This window comes from Physeter macrocephalus, chromosome 16, assembly GCF_002837175.3.
Source record: "Physeter macrocephalus isolate SW-GA chromosome 16, ASM283717v5, whole genome shotgun sequence".
Classification (NCBI taxonomy): Eukaryota; Metazoa; Chordata; class Mammalia; order Artiodactyla; family Physeteridae; genus Physeter; species Physeter macrocephalus.
The window spans coordinates 58,561,807-58,576,802 of record NC_041229.1 but is presented as its reverse complement, the minus strand read 5'-3'; the positions used below and the strand labels follow the sequence as shown (position 1 = coordinate 58,576,802).

The following is a 14,996-nucleotide window of genomic DNA, read 5'->3' as shown; positions in this document are numbered from 1 at the left end:
CGGGGCCCGGGAGCCGGGGCCGCTGAGCCTGCGCGTCCGGAGCCTGTGCCCCGCAACGGGAGAGGCCACAACAGGGGAAGGCCCGTGTACCGCAAAAAAAAAAAAAAAAAAAAAAAAAAAACTTAAGTGAACAAAAGCTTAGATATGTTATCTTTAACTATTCATACACTTTTCGAGTTTACAAGAGTGGCTCAGAGGGTCCAGTCCTACTTCTTCTGCATGGAGGAGGCCATTCTGCCCTTTCTTGGGCTGTGTTCACGGTAAGTAAGCAGTTGATAGTGGAAGTTAATGTTATTTAGCACAATCATTATTTACTTGGGGATGAATTTGACTAGCCTAACTTTCTTCTGTGCTCACTCACTTAGCTTCATATAAGATGCTTAGGGATGTAAGTCGATTTCAAACATTTATCATCGTAGGCCAAAATCATGTGTTCTTTAAACTAGAGGATTTTAACTGGAGTGAGCTTTAGCACATGAATTCTTCCGTTTATAAAATGTTCTATATATATTGCACTGGGATGAAGGGAATGGAATTCTCCAAAGTGGGGGACTGTGTCTCAGTGATTTAAGTAATGGGTAAGCAGACAGTCTATTTGGGTGCTTTCGATAGAGATAATGTCTGTCCTTTGTCTCCCTAATAGAGCCTGCTATAGTACTTAACATATCGAAATGTCCCATATATATTTGGCAAGTGTTCCTTCTTTTTTAAATAATGTTTATATTTTAATAGTACTAGTGAGCTACTAGGAAGTAATATTTGGTTGATGATACCCTGGTCTAGAGTACAGAATATGTGTCTATGTGAATACTTCCAGTTGTAGATCTTCCCAATATTCTTGACTCTGCGGTAGGGTAGCCCATATATAAGGGGAGATACTGTTGAGGAAGATACTGGCAACATTCCTATCTAAAATGAAACTGTCATCTCTTCTTGTATGTATCAAGCAGATATACATATGTCTTCTACTTACCACTAGTGAGTCTGAAGGACAGAAAGTGGGAGCAAGTGGGAATGCAGCACTATATACCTGGAGCCAGATAGCTGTGGAGTTGAGGGCCCTGAATATATCATTTTGTTCCTGGAAGCAGGATTATTGGAATTAAGTATAACGGTGCCTTCTCGTGTCTTCTATTAGACCATGAATTCCTTGAGAACAGGGATGATGTCTTACTTCTTTTGTTTCCCAAATTCCTGAAACAGTTCTTGACACATAGGCACTTACTTAACCATTATTAAATTATTGAATGATTTGGCCCTTGTCTTGTTTGCTACTTCCTTTCTCTTACTGTGGAATGTAGTTGTATGATTTGCCGGTAAGTGCTAGACTCTTTCATGTCTCTAGACCTGTGTAATCCGGTAGAAATATAATGTGAGCCACACATGTAATTTTAAATTTCCTAGTAGGGACATTAAATAAGTAAAAAGAAACATGTGAAATAATTTTTAATATATATTTTATTTTACCCATTGTACCCCAAATATTATAATTTCAGCAGATAATCAATATAAAAATTACTTATGAGATATTTCACATTATTTTTTATACTGTCTTTGAAATCCAGTGTGTATTTTATACTTATAACACATCTCAGTTTGGACAGCCACATTTCAAGTCCTTAGTAGCATGGCTTTAGTCATTTACATCCCTCAACTAGATTGTGAGTTTTTTTGGAGGCAAAGACCAGGGTTTATTTATTCTGGGAACATACTGTATACTCAAGGAGTGTTTTTTGAGTGAACAAGTAACAGCAACATGTGCCTGTTCCTAATGTAGCAACTATAGTATCAATAGTAAACATTTAAAAAGTAGTGAAGGGGCTTCCCTGGTGGCGCAGTGGTTGCGCGTCCGCCTGCCGATGCAGGGGAACAGGGTTCGCGCCCCGGTCTGGGAGGATCCCGCATGCCGCGGAGCGGCTGGGCCCGTGGGCCATGGCCGCTGGGCCTGCGCGTCCGGAGCCTGTGCTCCGCGACGGGAGAGGCCGCGGCAGGGGGAGGCCCGCATACCACAAAAAAAAAAAAAAAAAAAAAAAAAGTAGTGAAAATCAGCCGTCAGTCCTTTTCAGTTTTGGTACCTCTGAAGGACCTGGGACCAACCAAGTATGAACTGATTGAAGCCAAGAATTGAATCTGTAGGGGCTTCCCTGGTGGCGCAGTGGTTGAGAATCCGCTTGCCGATGCCGGGGACGCGGGTTCGTGCCCCGGCCCGGGAAGATCTCACATGCCGCTGCCGCGGAGCGGCTGGGCCTGTGAGCCATGGTCACTGAGCCTGCGCGTCCGGAGCCTGTGCTCCGCAACGGGAAAGGCCAAAACAGTGAGAGGCTTGCGTACCGCAAAAAAAAAAAAAAAAAAAAAAAAAAAAAAAGAATTGAATCTGTAGTATCTGCTGATTCCTGTTTCTTTTCCCAGTTAATTCAGTTCATGTTAGCAAATATTTATGAATGTATTCCGTACTTCAGGTTTTGTGCTGGGTTACCAAGAACAGAGAAATGAGAGTTCACTCTTTAATAAGATCAGCCAATCAGCAAATACTTAAACCGCTACTTTGTGCCAGGCATTATGCTAGGTGCTATAGATACATTGGAGAATTAAATGTATCCTCTTGTTTTTATATGATGTTTTAAGTCTAATGGGGAAAATAGGAAAAATGGAGATAACACATATATATAGATAATACAGCAAAAATTTTAAGAAGCTTTTATCTCAGACAGACTGGGATTTGAATCTCAACACAACTTAATCTATCATGCTTTAGTTTCTTAATTTATAAAATGGATATAATACTACCTAGTTAATAGAGTGGTTATGAGAATGAACAAAAGATGTGAGGTTCTTGATAAAGTGCTTGACTCAAGCACTCAGTTGTCAGGACTGCCCTGGTGGTCCAGTGGTTAAGAATCCACCTTCCAATGCAGGGGTTGCAGGTTAGATCCCTGGTCAGGGAACTAAGATCCCATGTGCCACAGGGCAACTAAGCCCACGCACTCTGAAGCCAGTGTGCCACAACTAAGACCCGACACAGCCAAATAAATAAATATTTTTTTAAAAAAGCACTCAGTTGTTAGATGAGTTTATAGCATCTATATACAAGATACAAAAGTTATAGAGGAGGGAATTATTAACTCTGATGATGGTTGAGGGGGGAGATTAAAGAAAGTTTCATTAGAGAAGGGACATCTGGGCTTTAAAGACTGAATAGAAGTTAGATTAGTAGAGAGGCATTTCAAGGAGAGATGAGTAGTACAAAGGCAGTGAAGAGTGTAACAGTGAAGTATGTTTTGGAAGTTATAAGTAGTTCGAGTATAAAGTATAAGGGTAGGGAGCAGGGAAAGAGGTGACTAGAGAGATCACAGGAACAAAATTATGGGAGGGCCTTGTATGCCTGGCTAGGGAATTGCACCTCTGTCCTTTAGTTCAGGGTAATAGAGGGAGCTGTTTTTAAACACAAAACTTCTCCTGTCCGTAAACGTATTTTAGGCATGTCAGAATTAGAGAAGGGGTATCGAAAGTCTGATTTGCTTGAAACAATTGCAAACACACGGAGATTGTAAAGTTCTGGGAAACTGAGCATTATGATACACATCTACCTACTTGTGTAATTGAGTATTGCTGTTTTAGGCAATGGGAAGTCTTTGAAGAGCTTTAGAATAATCAGGATGCTAGTATAGATGATGGGTTGGGCAGGAGACACAAATGGAGACAGCAAGACTAGTTAAAAGGCTGTCTCTTTTATTACTTAATTCTCAATATTTGATACCTTATGGAATGTTAGTTTCTTCTCCAAAGGAGAAAGTTTAATTAAAATTTTTCACCACGTAAAAATACTACTTAGAGTAGTACTGTTTTAAGTTACCCAATTCATTTGTGAAGGTAGCATCAGTCTAATACCAAAACCAGGCAAAGACTGCAAGAAAACTGTGAGCCAATTTCGGTTATAAAATAGATGCAAAATCCTGAATAAAATAACAGCAGATCGACTCCAGTAGTGTAGTAAAATAGTAATACATTGACCAACTAGGTTTTATCCCAGGAATGTGAGAATGGTCCAGCATTAGAAAATCTAGCAGTGTAATCTCTCGCCTCATTTGATATGAAAAAAGGACTTGATTAAGTACAACACCCAGTATGTTGAAAACTCTTGGCAATTAGGAATAGATGAAAAACTTTCTTAACTTTATTAAGTTTATATACCAGAAAATTACATAAATATACCTAGTGGTAAAACAGACACTTTAAAAGTCAGAGACAAGATAGGGGTGCTATTTTCAACAGTATACTGGAGCTTCTAGCCAAACAATAAAACAAGAAGGAAAAATGAGTTTTAAAGTTTTGAAAAGAGTGAGAACTGTCATTACTTGTAAATACTGTCTCTCTAGAAAACCAAAGAAAATCAACTGGCAAACTACTAGTGAAGCCATAGTTTACAAAGTAAATATAAAAAAATCTACTTTTCCTAAATATTAGCACTTACTAGATTTGGAAATATAAGAGGAAAAATTATTCTAGCCATAAAAGTGACAAAACTATACAATAACTGGGAATAAGTCTTATTTTTTTTAACTTATAAGATATTTATGGAGGAAACAATATAGAAAAATATAAAGGAAAACCTGAATAGAGAAATAAATCATGTTCCTATATGAATCTGACTAACTCCCCTAAATCTCAATGGGATTTTTCATGAGACTCTAAAATTCACACAGAATAAATGCCCAATGATAGCTGAGATAATTTTGAAAAAGAGCAAGAGGGAAGGGACTTGCCCTCTCATATATCAGAACATATTCTAAAACTCTATCAATAGTATGGTTATTGGCAGAAAGAATCAAGAAGTAGGCCCATGTTTAAAAATAAGTTAATATTAAAAAACCCAAATGGATTAAACTACTGAATTTAAAAAACAAACTGTAAGAACATTCATATATGACCTTGGAGCAGCCAGAAGAAGAAAAAGCCATAAAAGAAAGGTTGATAAGTTCAACTTTACCAAAATGAAAAACTCCTAGACAAGATATCTTAAAATTAAAACACAAGCTATGTGCTAGGTAAAAAGTATTTGAAATACGTGCAATATGAATAACAGACAAAGGATTAACAGTTTCATTATATTAAAAAAAAACTCCTGGGACTTCCCTGGTGGTCCAGTGGTTAAGAATCCGCTTTCCAATGCAGGGGACACGGGTTTGATCCCTGGTTGGGGAACTAAGATCCCACACGCTGTGGGGCAACTAAGCCTGTGCGCTCTAGAGCTCGCGTGCCACAACTAGAGAGCCCGCGAGCCCATGTGCTCTGCAGCCCACATGCTGCAACTACTGTGCCCATGCGCTCTGGAGCCCGTGTGCCACAACTAGAGAGCCCGCACGCTGCAACTCCTGAGCCTGCGCTCTCTAGAGCCTGCGTGCCACAACTAGAGAGAAGCCCGTGCATCGCAGTGAAGAGCCTGTGCGCCGCAACAAAGACCCCACACAGCCAAATAAATAAACATTAAAAAAAAAAACCTCCCAAAAAGCAGTAAGAAAGATAATCCGGTAGAAAAATGAGCAAGAGATATGAAGTGGTAGTTCACAGAAGAGGAAATATAAATAACTGATAAACTTATAAAAATGGGTCTACCTTACTGTTTTTTTTAACGTTTTTATTGGAGTATAATTGCTTTACTATGCTGTGTTAGTTTCTGCTTTATAACAAAGTGAATCAGTTATACATATACATATATCCCCATATCTCTACCTTACTATTAATGAGTAAAATACAAACTAAAATAAAAGAATACCACTTTTCACTTATCAGATTAGCCAACATTATAAAGTTTGAGGATTTTATGTGTCTGTGAGGATACCTATTTCTCCACACCTTCACCAATACCTCTCAGAACCTGTTTTGTCAGCAACAAAATTTGGGCTAATATTTTCCCAGCCTACTTCTCAGGGAGATAATTTAGGGAGATAATAAAGTGATACAGAATACCCAAATCTAACTTCCAGTCTTGACTCTTATTCTCTAGTCTAGAGCTAGGCTAAACTTTGTACATTAGAATCACTTGGGGAACTCTAAAATGCATTGATATCCTGGACCCCTACCCAGATCACTTAAATCAGAATTTCTGGTGGGTTAGTACCTGGGTAGCAGTATTTCCTGAAGCTCCTTAGGTGATTCTGTTATGCAGCCAGGGTTGTGAACCACCTGGAATCAGGCTGGATTTTAATTTTGGCCTCACCACTTAGTAGCTGTTTGACCCTGGGCAAGTTACCAAACCTCTCTGTAAAATGTTCTCACTTGTAACATGATGAAAATTGTATGTAAATAAAAGAGTTGTGAGGAGAAAGATAATTCATTTGAAGCGATTAGATTGGTGCCTGTGTGTACATAGTAAGATTTAATAAAAATTACATGCTACTGTTGTTGCTGTTATTACTAACAACACAACTTCTATTGAGAAAATGGTTGGATAAGTCTAGTTCTTAAATAGCTGCTTTTTACACAACCATTCCAGAAGTGGCAAAGTTGTACTATTTGAAGCGAGATCTAGAGTGGCTACCCGCCATAGACATGCTCTCACAATTTTTCATTATCTATAAAATGTATTATTTTCTGAATTTACTTTGCTCATTTACTGATTACTAGTCTTGCTCCACCAAACTAGAATGTAAACGTCATGGGAGCAGGAACATTGACTGTCTTTTTCATGCTGTAACCCCATTACTCAATTGGTGCCAGACTTTTAGCAGATGTACTTTAGATTTGTTAAATAAGTGAGTGAAAAATCTGTTTTTAATATTTTTGTCAGTGTTTTCTGACAGGCACATAAGATTTTGAATTCTTGCTTTCAAGTTAAAATTGGAATTGACATTTACTGCCTTCACATGAATATTTCGTTGCTGTTTTGTGGACCTAGTTTTACCTTTTTTTTTTTTAAGTAGAGCAATCAGGCAAATTTGACACTGTCTTTGCCACTTAATTTTATTTCCAAAATACAGATTTGTTTTTGCCATTGAAAGCTTTAGTACCACCATAATGCATTAAATAACTCCTGTAAATTAGCTTTCAGGAGCAAATAGCAAAGTATATTAGAATTTTAGTCCTTTGTTCTCTTTAAAGATATTCATTAGTTAGAGTAATGGAAGTAGAAACAGACTTGATTTTCTAGGTGATTTTAAAAATATGATTAAATACACTAACAATGAATTATCTGGAAAAGAAATAAAGAAAACAATCCCATTTACAATAGCATCAAAAAATAAAATGCTTAGGAATAAATTTAACCAAGGAGGTGAAAGACCTGTACATTGAAAATTATAAGACATTGATGAAAGAAATTGAAGAAGACACAAACGAATAGAAAGATAGCCCATGTTCATGGATCATGAGAATTAATATTGTTAAAATGTCTGTACTGGGCTTCCCTGGTGGCGCGGTGGTTGAGAGTCCGCCTGCCGATGCAGAGGACATGGGTTCGTGCCCCGGTCCGGGAGGATCCCACATGCCGCGGAGCGGCTGGGCCCGTGAGCCATGGCCACTGAGCCTGCGCGTCCGGAGCCTGTGCTCCGCAACGGGAAAGGCCAAAACAGTGAGAGGCCCATGTACCGCAAAAAAAAAAAAAAAAATGTCTGTACTACCCAAAGCCATCTACAGCTTCAATGCAATCCCTTTCAAAATTCCAATGACATTTTTCACAGAAATAGAAAAAACAATCCTAAAATTTCTGTGGAACAACAAAAGACCCCAGGTAGCCAAAGCAATCCTGAGAAAGAACAAAGCTAGAGACAACACAATTCCTGATTTCAACCTTTATTACAAAGTTATAGTAGTCAAAATAATATTGTACTGGCATGAAAATATAAACATAGGCCAATGGAACAGATTTGAAACCTCAGGAATAAAACCACACATATACAATCAACTAATAATTGACAAGGGATCCAAGAAGACTCAATGAGGAAAAGATAATCTCTAAAATAAATGGTGTTGGGAAAACTGAATAACTCCATGCAGAAGAATGAAATTAAACCCCTATCTTACATCACTCACAAAAATTACCTTGAAATGGATTAAAGACTTAAATGTAAGACCTGAACCTATAAAACTACTGAAAGAAAACAAGGAGAAAGCCCTGTGGCAGTGATTTTTGGATATGGCACCAAAAGTGCAAGCAACAAAAGCAATAATAAACAAGTTGGGACTACATCAAACTAAAAAGCTTCTGCACAGAAAAAAAAAAAAAAAGTCAGCAAAATAAAAATGCATTCTACAGAACGGGAGAAAATATTTGCAGACCATTTATCTGATAAGGGATTAATATCCAAAATATATAAGGGACTCATACAATTCAGTAGGAAAAAAAACCCAATCCAATTTAAAAGTGGATAAAAGACTTGAATAGACATTTTTCCAAAGAAGACATACAAATGGCCACCAGGTGCATGAAAAGATGGTCACTATCACTAATCATCAGGAAAATGAAAATCAAAACCACAATATCACCTCACACCTATTAAAATGGCTATTAAAAAGGCAAGAAACAAGTGTTGATGAGCCTGTAGAGAAAAAGGAACCCTTCTGCATTGTTGATGGGAATGTAAATTGGTATAGCCAAACTATGGAAAACAGTATGGAGTTTTTTCAAAAAATTAAAAATAGAACTCCCGTAAGATCCAGCAATTCCACTTCTGTATATCCGCAGGAAATGAAAAAATGATCTTGAAGAGATACCTGCATCTCCATGTTCACAGCAATGTCATTTGCAATAACCACAACATGGAAACAACCTAAGCATCAATCAGTGGATGAATGGATAAAGAAAATGTCACACACACACACACACATACACACACACACACACACAAGAATGTTCAGCCATGAAAAAGGGAATCCTGCCTTTTACAATAGCATGGAGGACATTGAGGGCATTATGCTAGGTGAAATAAGATAGAGAAAGACAAATAATGTTATTGTGGAATCTAAAATGTATATGTGGAATCTAAAAACGCTGAATTCATGAAATAGAGATTAGAATGGTGGTTGTCAAGGGCTGGGAGGTGGGGGAAATGGGGAGATGTCGGTGGAAGGGTACAAACTTCCAGCTATAAGATGAATGAGTTCTGGGGATCTAATGTACAGGATGGTGACTGTAATTAATTATACAGTATTAATACTTGAAAGTTGTTAAGAGAGTAGATCTGAAATGTTGTGTCCCCCCCCCACACACAAATGGTAATTATGTAAGGGGTTGGAGATTATTGTGGTAACCATTTTGCATATACACATATATCAAATTACCCCACTGAACACCTTAAACTTACATATGTTATAAATCAATAATATTTTGACAGAGCTGGGTAAAGTGATCATAGGAAATATCCAGAGATGACATATGGATGGCAAATCAGAGGAGTTTTTTCTCCTCTCTTATTAATTTTCTAAATTTTCAACATTTTTATAATGTGAATATATTCAAAATTTGTTTAATCAGTTAAAAATAAAATGAGGGGAAAATGTGATTTAAGAGCTCTGATTTGTTTTATGGTATACATTGACTGTTACGTTAGTAACTTACCTTGATTCTGGTCTTAATTTTGCTACTAGTTGCATGACCCTGAGCAAATAAGTTCCTTTCTCTTGACTTCAGTTTCCTCATTCATAAAATGTAAGAGTTAGCCTACATAGTTTTCCTATCTTATTCTTAAAAGTTAAAAAAGTGTTGATGACATTTACTAACACTAATTGTTATATATTATTGTCAAAGAAACTAGTTCATTTGAGGAAGAAGATCCTCAATTATTTCAGGTTTGTTTAAACCTCTGAAATTATACTTCATGATATTTTGATTTCTTTTTCAATATATTTTTGTTTAACTGGTACAAACTTATGTGTACTCCTGCTCTGTCTTAAGTGAATGTTTGGTAGATTTCATGATTTGTGCTGCTTTCAAGGTTATTTCATGATCTGAGTGTCACATTTGTGTGATATCCTGAGCCTAGATATAAACTGACTCATGGTCCTTATCTAGAGAATTTCCCTTCCAGATTAGGGAAAAGATAACCAGTGAGTATGGATGAAAATCATAAGTAATAGCAGAGCTCAGAGGGTCATTGTATAAAGGTGCTTATTCTGTTTTATGAAAAGCTAGGAAGAGTTACATTTTAAAGAGTGATTTAGGTGGAGAAAGCCATATTTTGAAGTTGGGATATAACCAGAATATGCACACAAAAAGCAGAGAATCATTATCTTTAAAATTTTGCTTTAAGGTGGAAAGTCTCTTGATTCTCTTGAGATCCTTGAATTCTGATGGCAGTTCATCTGACAAAGTTATCGTTGGTAATGGGGAAAGATTTGCTAACCCAGATGTATCTGAATACTTTTCCTTTTCCTCTTCTTCCTAGGCAGCAATCATTAGTAGGGTTCAATGTAGGATTGTGGCTTTGGATCTTCGAGGTCATGGTGAGTGAAGTTCTTAATTAGTCACTGACTCAATGATATATTTGCCAAGCCCTTTGAATAGTGTTAAGTATTACAGATTTCATTGTGGCCTGGGCTGTTCCATTTGTGCATTTGGAGGGAAGTCCTAGCTTTCAGTTTTCATAAATATTTTTATACACACACACATATATATATATTTTTATTGTTGTTTAGCTAAGAAAATGTCCACTAACGTAACCAAATTCTGATGCTGGTGATGTATGAGGAATGTGGAAAGATCTTTGCTACTGTAATTATCCTTCTTCAAATGGCCAACTATAAAGATATGTCTAACAGAAAATCCTTGCTATGCCCATCATATACCATTATAAAATTCCCATTTCATTATCCCAAGGTGAGATTTTTTGAAAGCAAATATTCTTGCTTTTATGATTTATCTTCATGGGAATTTTATTTTTAAAATATTTTCTTTTTAGGTGAAACAAAAGTCAAGAATTCTGAAGACCTGTCTGCAGAAACCATGGCAAAGTAAGTAATCTAATACTGTTTATACAATCACCTGGCTTCCATTACTGTTATAAATAATAGTATATCTTTATTGCTCTCCTGGTGAGATTGTTGAACAACAAATAATACAGAGAAAATTTTATTTCTTTTCTCTTTCCTCTATATCTGGTGTTTCTTTACTATTTCGTATTGAAAGAAACCTCCATCTTCCTTGGTATATTCAATGTGATGGTCACTTAAAGCACTTGAAAATTCTTCAAGGCACAGTTTAGTTTGTGTTGGCTTTTGAAGTTTTCTTCTGTTGACAGAGTTGAATAGAATCTGAATATCTACTGGGGACCCATGCTTGAAAAGTAGTTGTATACAAAAGGCTCTGTAAGACGTTCTTAAGATATCCTGCCCACATTCTTTGTCAAGCGTTATAGTAAGACAAAAACACGGTATTAAAGAATAACTGATTATACCCTGGGCCTCAAAGTAAAAGATGAGTATAGCACATACAGTGGCTCTCAGACCTGGCCACTCATCAGAATCATCTGAGAAGTGATTAAAGTACAGATGACCTACTGAATTAGTACAGACCTACTGAATTAGTGCTTCTACCAGTGGGTCTGGGCATTTAGATTTTGATAAATTTCTATAAAGGAATCTGATGCAGCCAGTCCCATGACTGGTGTTTGGAGACCACTATTCTATATTGTAAACAGGATTTTTCCAACTACCCTGCTTTTAATACGTACTCTCTCATGTGCTTAATGCATGCTCTCTCAAGTGTATTTTCTTCTTTTTTGCGGTACGCGGGCCTCTCACTGCTGCGGCCTCTCCCGTTGCGGAGCACAGGCTCCGGACGCGCAGGCTCAGCGGCCATGGCTCACGGGCCCAGCCGCTCCGCGGCACGTGGGATCCTCCCGGACCGGGGCACGAACCCGTGTCCCCTGCATTGGCAGGCGGACTCTCAACCACTGCGCCACCAGGGAAGCCCCCTCAAGTGTATTTTTGGCACCAAAAATATCTTGTCCCTTTTTACTTTAGCAGCTTTAAATACATGAATAAACTATTTTTCCTTCAGAACCCAAAGTCATGTGACCATAATTGTATTGTTATAGTAGGTGTTATTTATATATTGTATAGTAGGTGCTATTTATGTGCTTCATTAAGTGTAAATTAAACATTTGTTAAGAATAAATTAATTATTTTAATTAGTCTGTAGTGTAAATATTACCACTTTTTTACCAATGAGAAAACTGGCTCAGATGGGTTGAATAACTGCATGAGGTCACACAGTTAATAGAACAGAATTGTGATCATTCAACCATAGTGCTTGGCAGAGAGAGAGAGACAACACTGTGGGAGGACCATTCCACTCAATAAACATGTGCCTGAGAAACCATGAAAAGAGAGCCAAGAATCTGCTCCCTCAATTGTTCCTTTGTAATGTGAGAACAATAAAGCCCAAAATAATCAAGCTTGTTAGTGATACCTATAGAAAGATTGTGAATAATTTTTAAAGCGTTTCTTGACTGTTGACAAAAAAGTGAAATACATCATCTAAGTGGCCCGGCAGCCAGACAGGGGTGATGATGGCTTGACTGACATTCAAGAAGAAATTAAAGAATTAATTGATGACCTTAAGGAAACATTGCCTAATAATGTATCAGTCTGGGACAATCAGGAGAGAGAAACCACACAGTAATTTAAGCAAGGAAAGTTTAATATAAGGATTTGTTAACTGTAATGGGATTGGAGTAATAAGGAATTGGCTAGTAAGAAGTAAAGAATATAGGGTTAATTAACTTGATTGTAGGAATCATGTCACAGTGCATATGTATGTCAAATCATCACATCATATACTTTAAATATATTACAATTTTACTTATCAGTTATATCTCAGAAAGCTGGAAAAAAAACTTGAAAAACAGAGAGAAGTAAAGACTAGGAATAGCAGATGTCAAGAAGCAGCCACTTCATATTTCACCTCAGACTGAGATGGAACCTGAGTGGAAGAGGTTGAGATCTAGACCTTGTTGGAGGAGGCACAATGGTGGCTTACTGAAGTCAGAGAAGTCACTTGGATATTATGTTACATGGCAGAACTTGTCAGAAATCTGCCCTTTAGGGTGCAGGAGAAGCTGTTCACAGGGAGGTATCTCACCAGTGGCACTTTGCAACAAAAATATTGGGGGTGGTTCCAGAGATCTGCTGTACAACATAATGCCTAATGTTTTTTTTTTTTTAATTTATTTATTTTATTTATTTATTTTTGGCTGCTTTGGGTCTTCGTTGCTGCTTTCTCTAGTTGCAGTGAGCGGGGGCTACTCTTCGTTGTGGTGCGAGTGCTTCTTATTGCAGTGGCTTCTCTTGTTGCAGAGCTGGCTCTAGGTGCGTGGGCTTCAATAGTTGTGCACACGGGCTCAGTAGTTGTGGCTTGCAGACTCTAGAGGGCAAGCTCAGTAGTTGTGGCACACGGGCTTAGCTGCTCCGCGGCATGTGGGATCTTCCCGGACCAGGGCTCAAACTTGTGTCCCCTGCATTGGCAGGCGGATTCTTAACCACTGCACTACCAGGGAAGTCCCAATTATGCACCATTTTTAATATACCAGTTATACTTCAATAAAGCTAGAAGGGACCAACAAACACATGAAAGGATGCTCAATATCACTCATCATTAGAGAAATGCAAATCAAAACTACAATGAGGTATCACCTCACACCAGTCAGAATGGCCATCATCAAAAAATCTACAAACAATAAATGCTGGAGAGGGTGTGGAGAAAAGGGAACCCTCTTGCACTGTTGGTGGGAATGTAAACTGATACAGCCACTACCATTACTACCATCCATCTTTAGAACTCTTCATCTTGTGAAACTAAAACTGTACCCATTAAAAACTTATTCCCTGTTCTTCACATTCTCCCCTTTTCCCAACCCCTGGCAACCACCATTCTGCTTTCTGTCTCTTTGGATTTGACTACCTCATATAAGTGGAATATATCCCAGTTTTAAGATTCTCTGGAAATGAGCCTTTTATTTCATGGTGACACTGAGGTAGCATTTTTCCTCCAATTTTTTAAATGAAAAAACTCCAGTAAACAGAGAAGCTGAAAGGGTCATACAGTGATCAGTCATATACCCATTAACATTTTGCCATATTTGGTTTATCTCTAAATTTCTGAGTTATTCTTATTTTGGCTGAATAATTTTAAAGTAAGTTGCAGACGTTATTCTACTTCACACCATAAGTACTTCGGCATGTATCTCAAAATTAAAGACATTTTCCTAGATATCCATCATTAAGGCTAAGGGGATCTTAGTTCCCCGACCAAGGATTGAACCTGGGCCACTGCAGTGAAAACACCGAGTCCTAACCACTGGCCCACCAGGGAATTCCCAACAGTAATTCTCTAATATCAGGTAATAGTCCATATTTAGTTTTTCCCAGTTGTCCCCAGAATGTTTTCCATAACCGATAGTTGTTTTTTTTCTTTTAAATAAATTTATTTATTTATTTATTTTTGGCTGCGTTGGGTCTTCGTTGCTGCTTTCTCTAGTTGCAGTGAGCGGGGGCTACTCTTCGTTGTGGTGCGAGTGCTTCTTATTGCAGTGGCTTCTCTTGTTGCAGAGCTGGCTCTAGGTGCGTGGGCTTCAATAGTTGTGCACACGGGCTCAGTAGTTGTGGCTTGCAGACTCTAGAGGGCAAGCTCAGTAGTTGTGGCACACGGGCTTAGCTGCTCCGCGGCATGTGGGATCTTCCCGGACCAGGGCTCAAACTTGTGTCCCCTGCATTGGCAGGCGGATTCTTAACCACTGCACTACCAGGGAAGTCCCAATTATGCACCATTTTTAATATACCAGTTATACTTCAATAAAGCTAGAAGGGACCAACAAACACATGAAAGGATGCTCAATATCACTCATCATTAGAGAAATGCAAATCAAAACTACAATGAGGTATCACCTCACACCAGTCAGAATGGCCATCATCAAAAAATCTACAAACAATAAATGCTGGAGAGGGTGTGGAGAAAAGGGAACCCTCTTGCACTGTTGGTGGGAATGTAAATTGATACAGCCACT

At 38.0% G+C, this 14,996-nt stretch overlaps 1 protein-coding gene across 1 annotated transcript in view; it reads left to right on the top strand.

The window, feature by feature from the left end:
• Positions 1–14,996, top strand: part of PPME1 (protein phosphatase methylesterase 1) — a 90,395-nt gene that overhangs the window by 37,161 nt on the left and 38,238 nt on the right. The window contains exons 3-5 of the mRNA XM_055091499.1: positions 169–260; positions 10,380–10,437; positions 10,893–10,944. Of these exons, the coding sequence (XP_054947474.1) occupies positions 169–260; positions 10,380–10,437; positions 10,893–10,944 (202 nt within the window). The remainder of the gene's footprint in view (positions 1–168; positions 261–10,379; positions 10,438–10,892; positions 10,945–14,996) is intronic.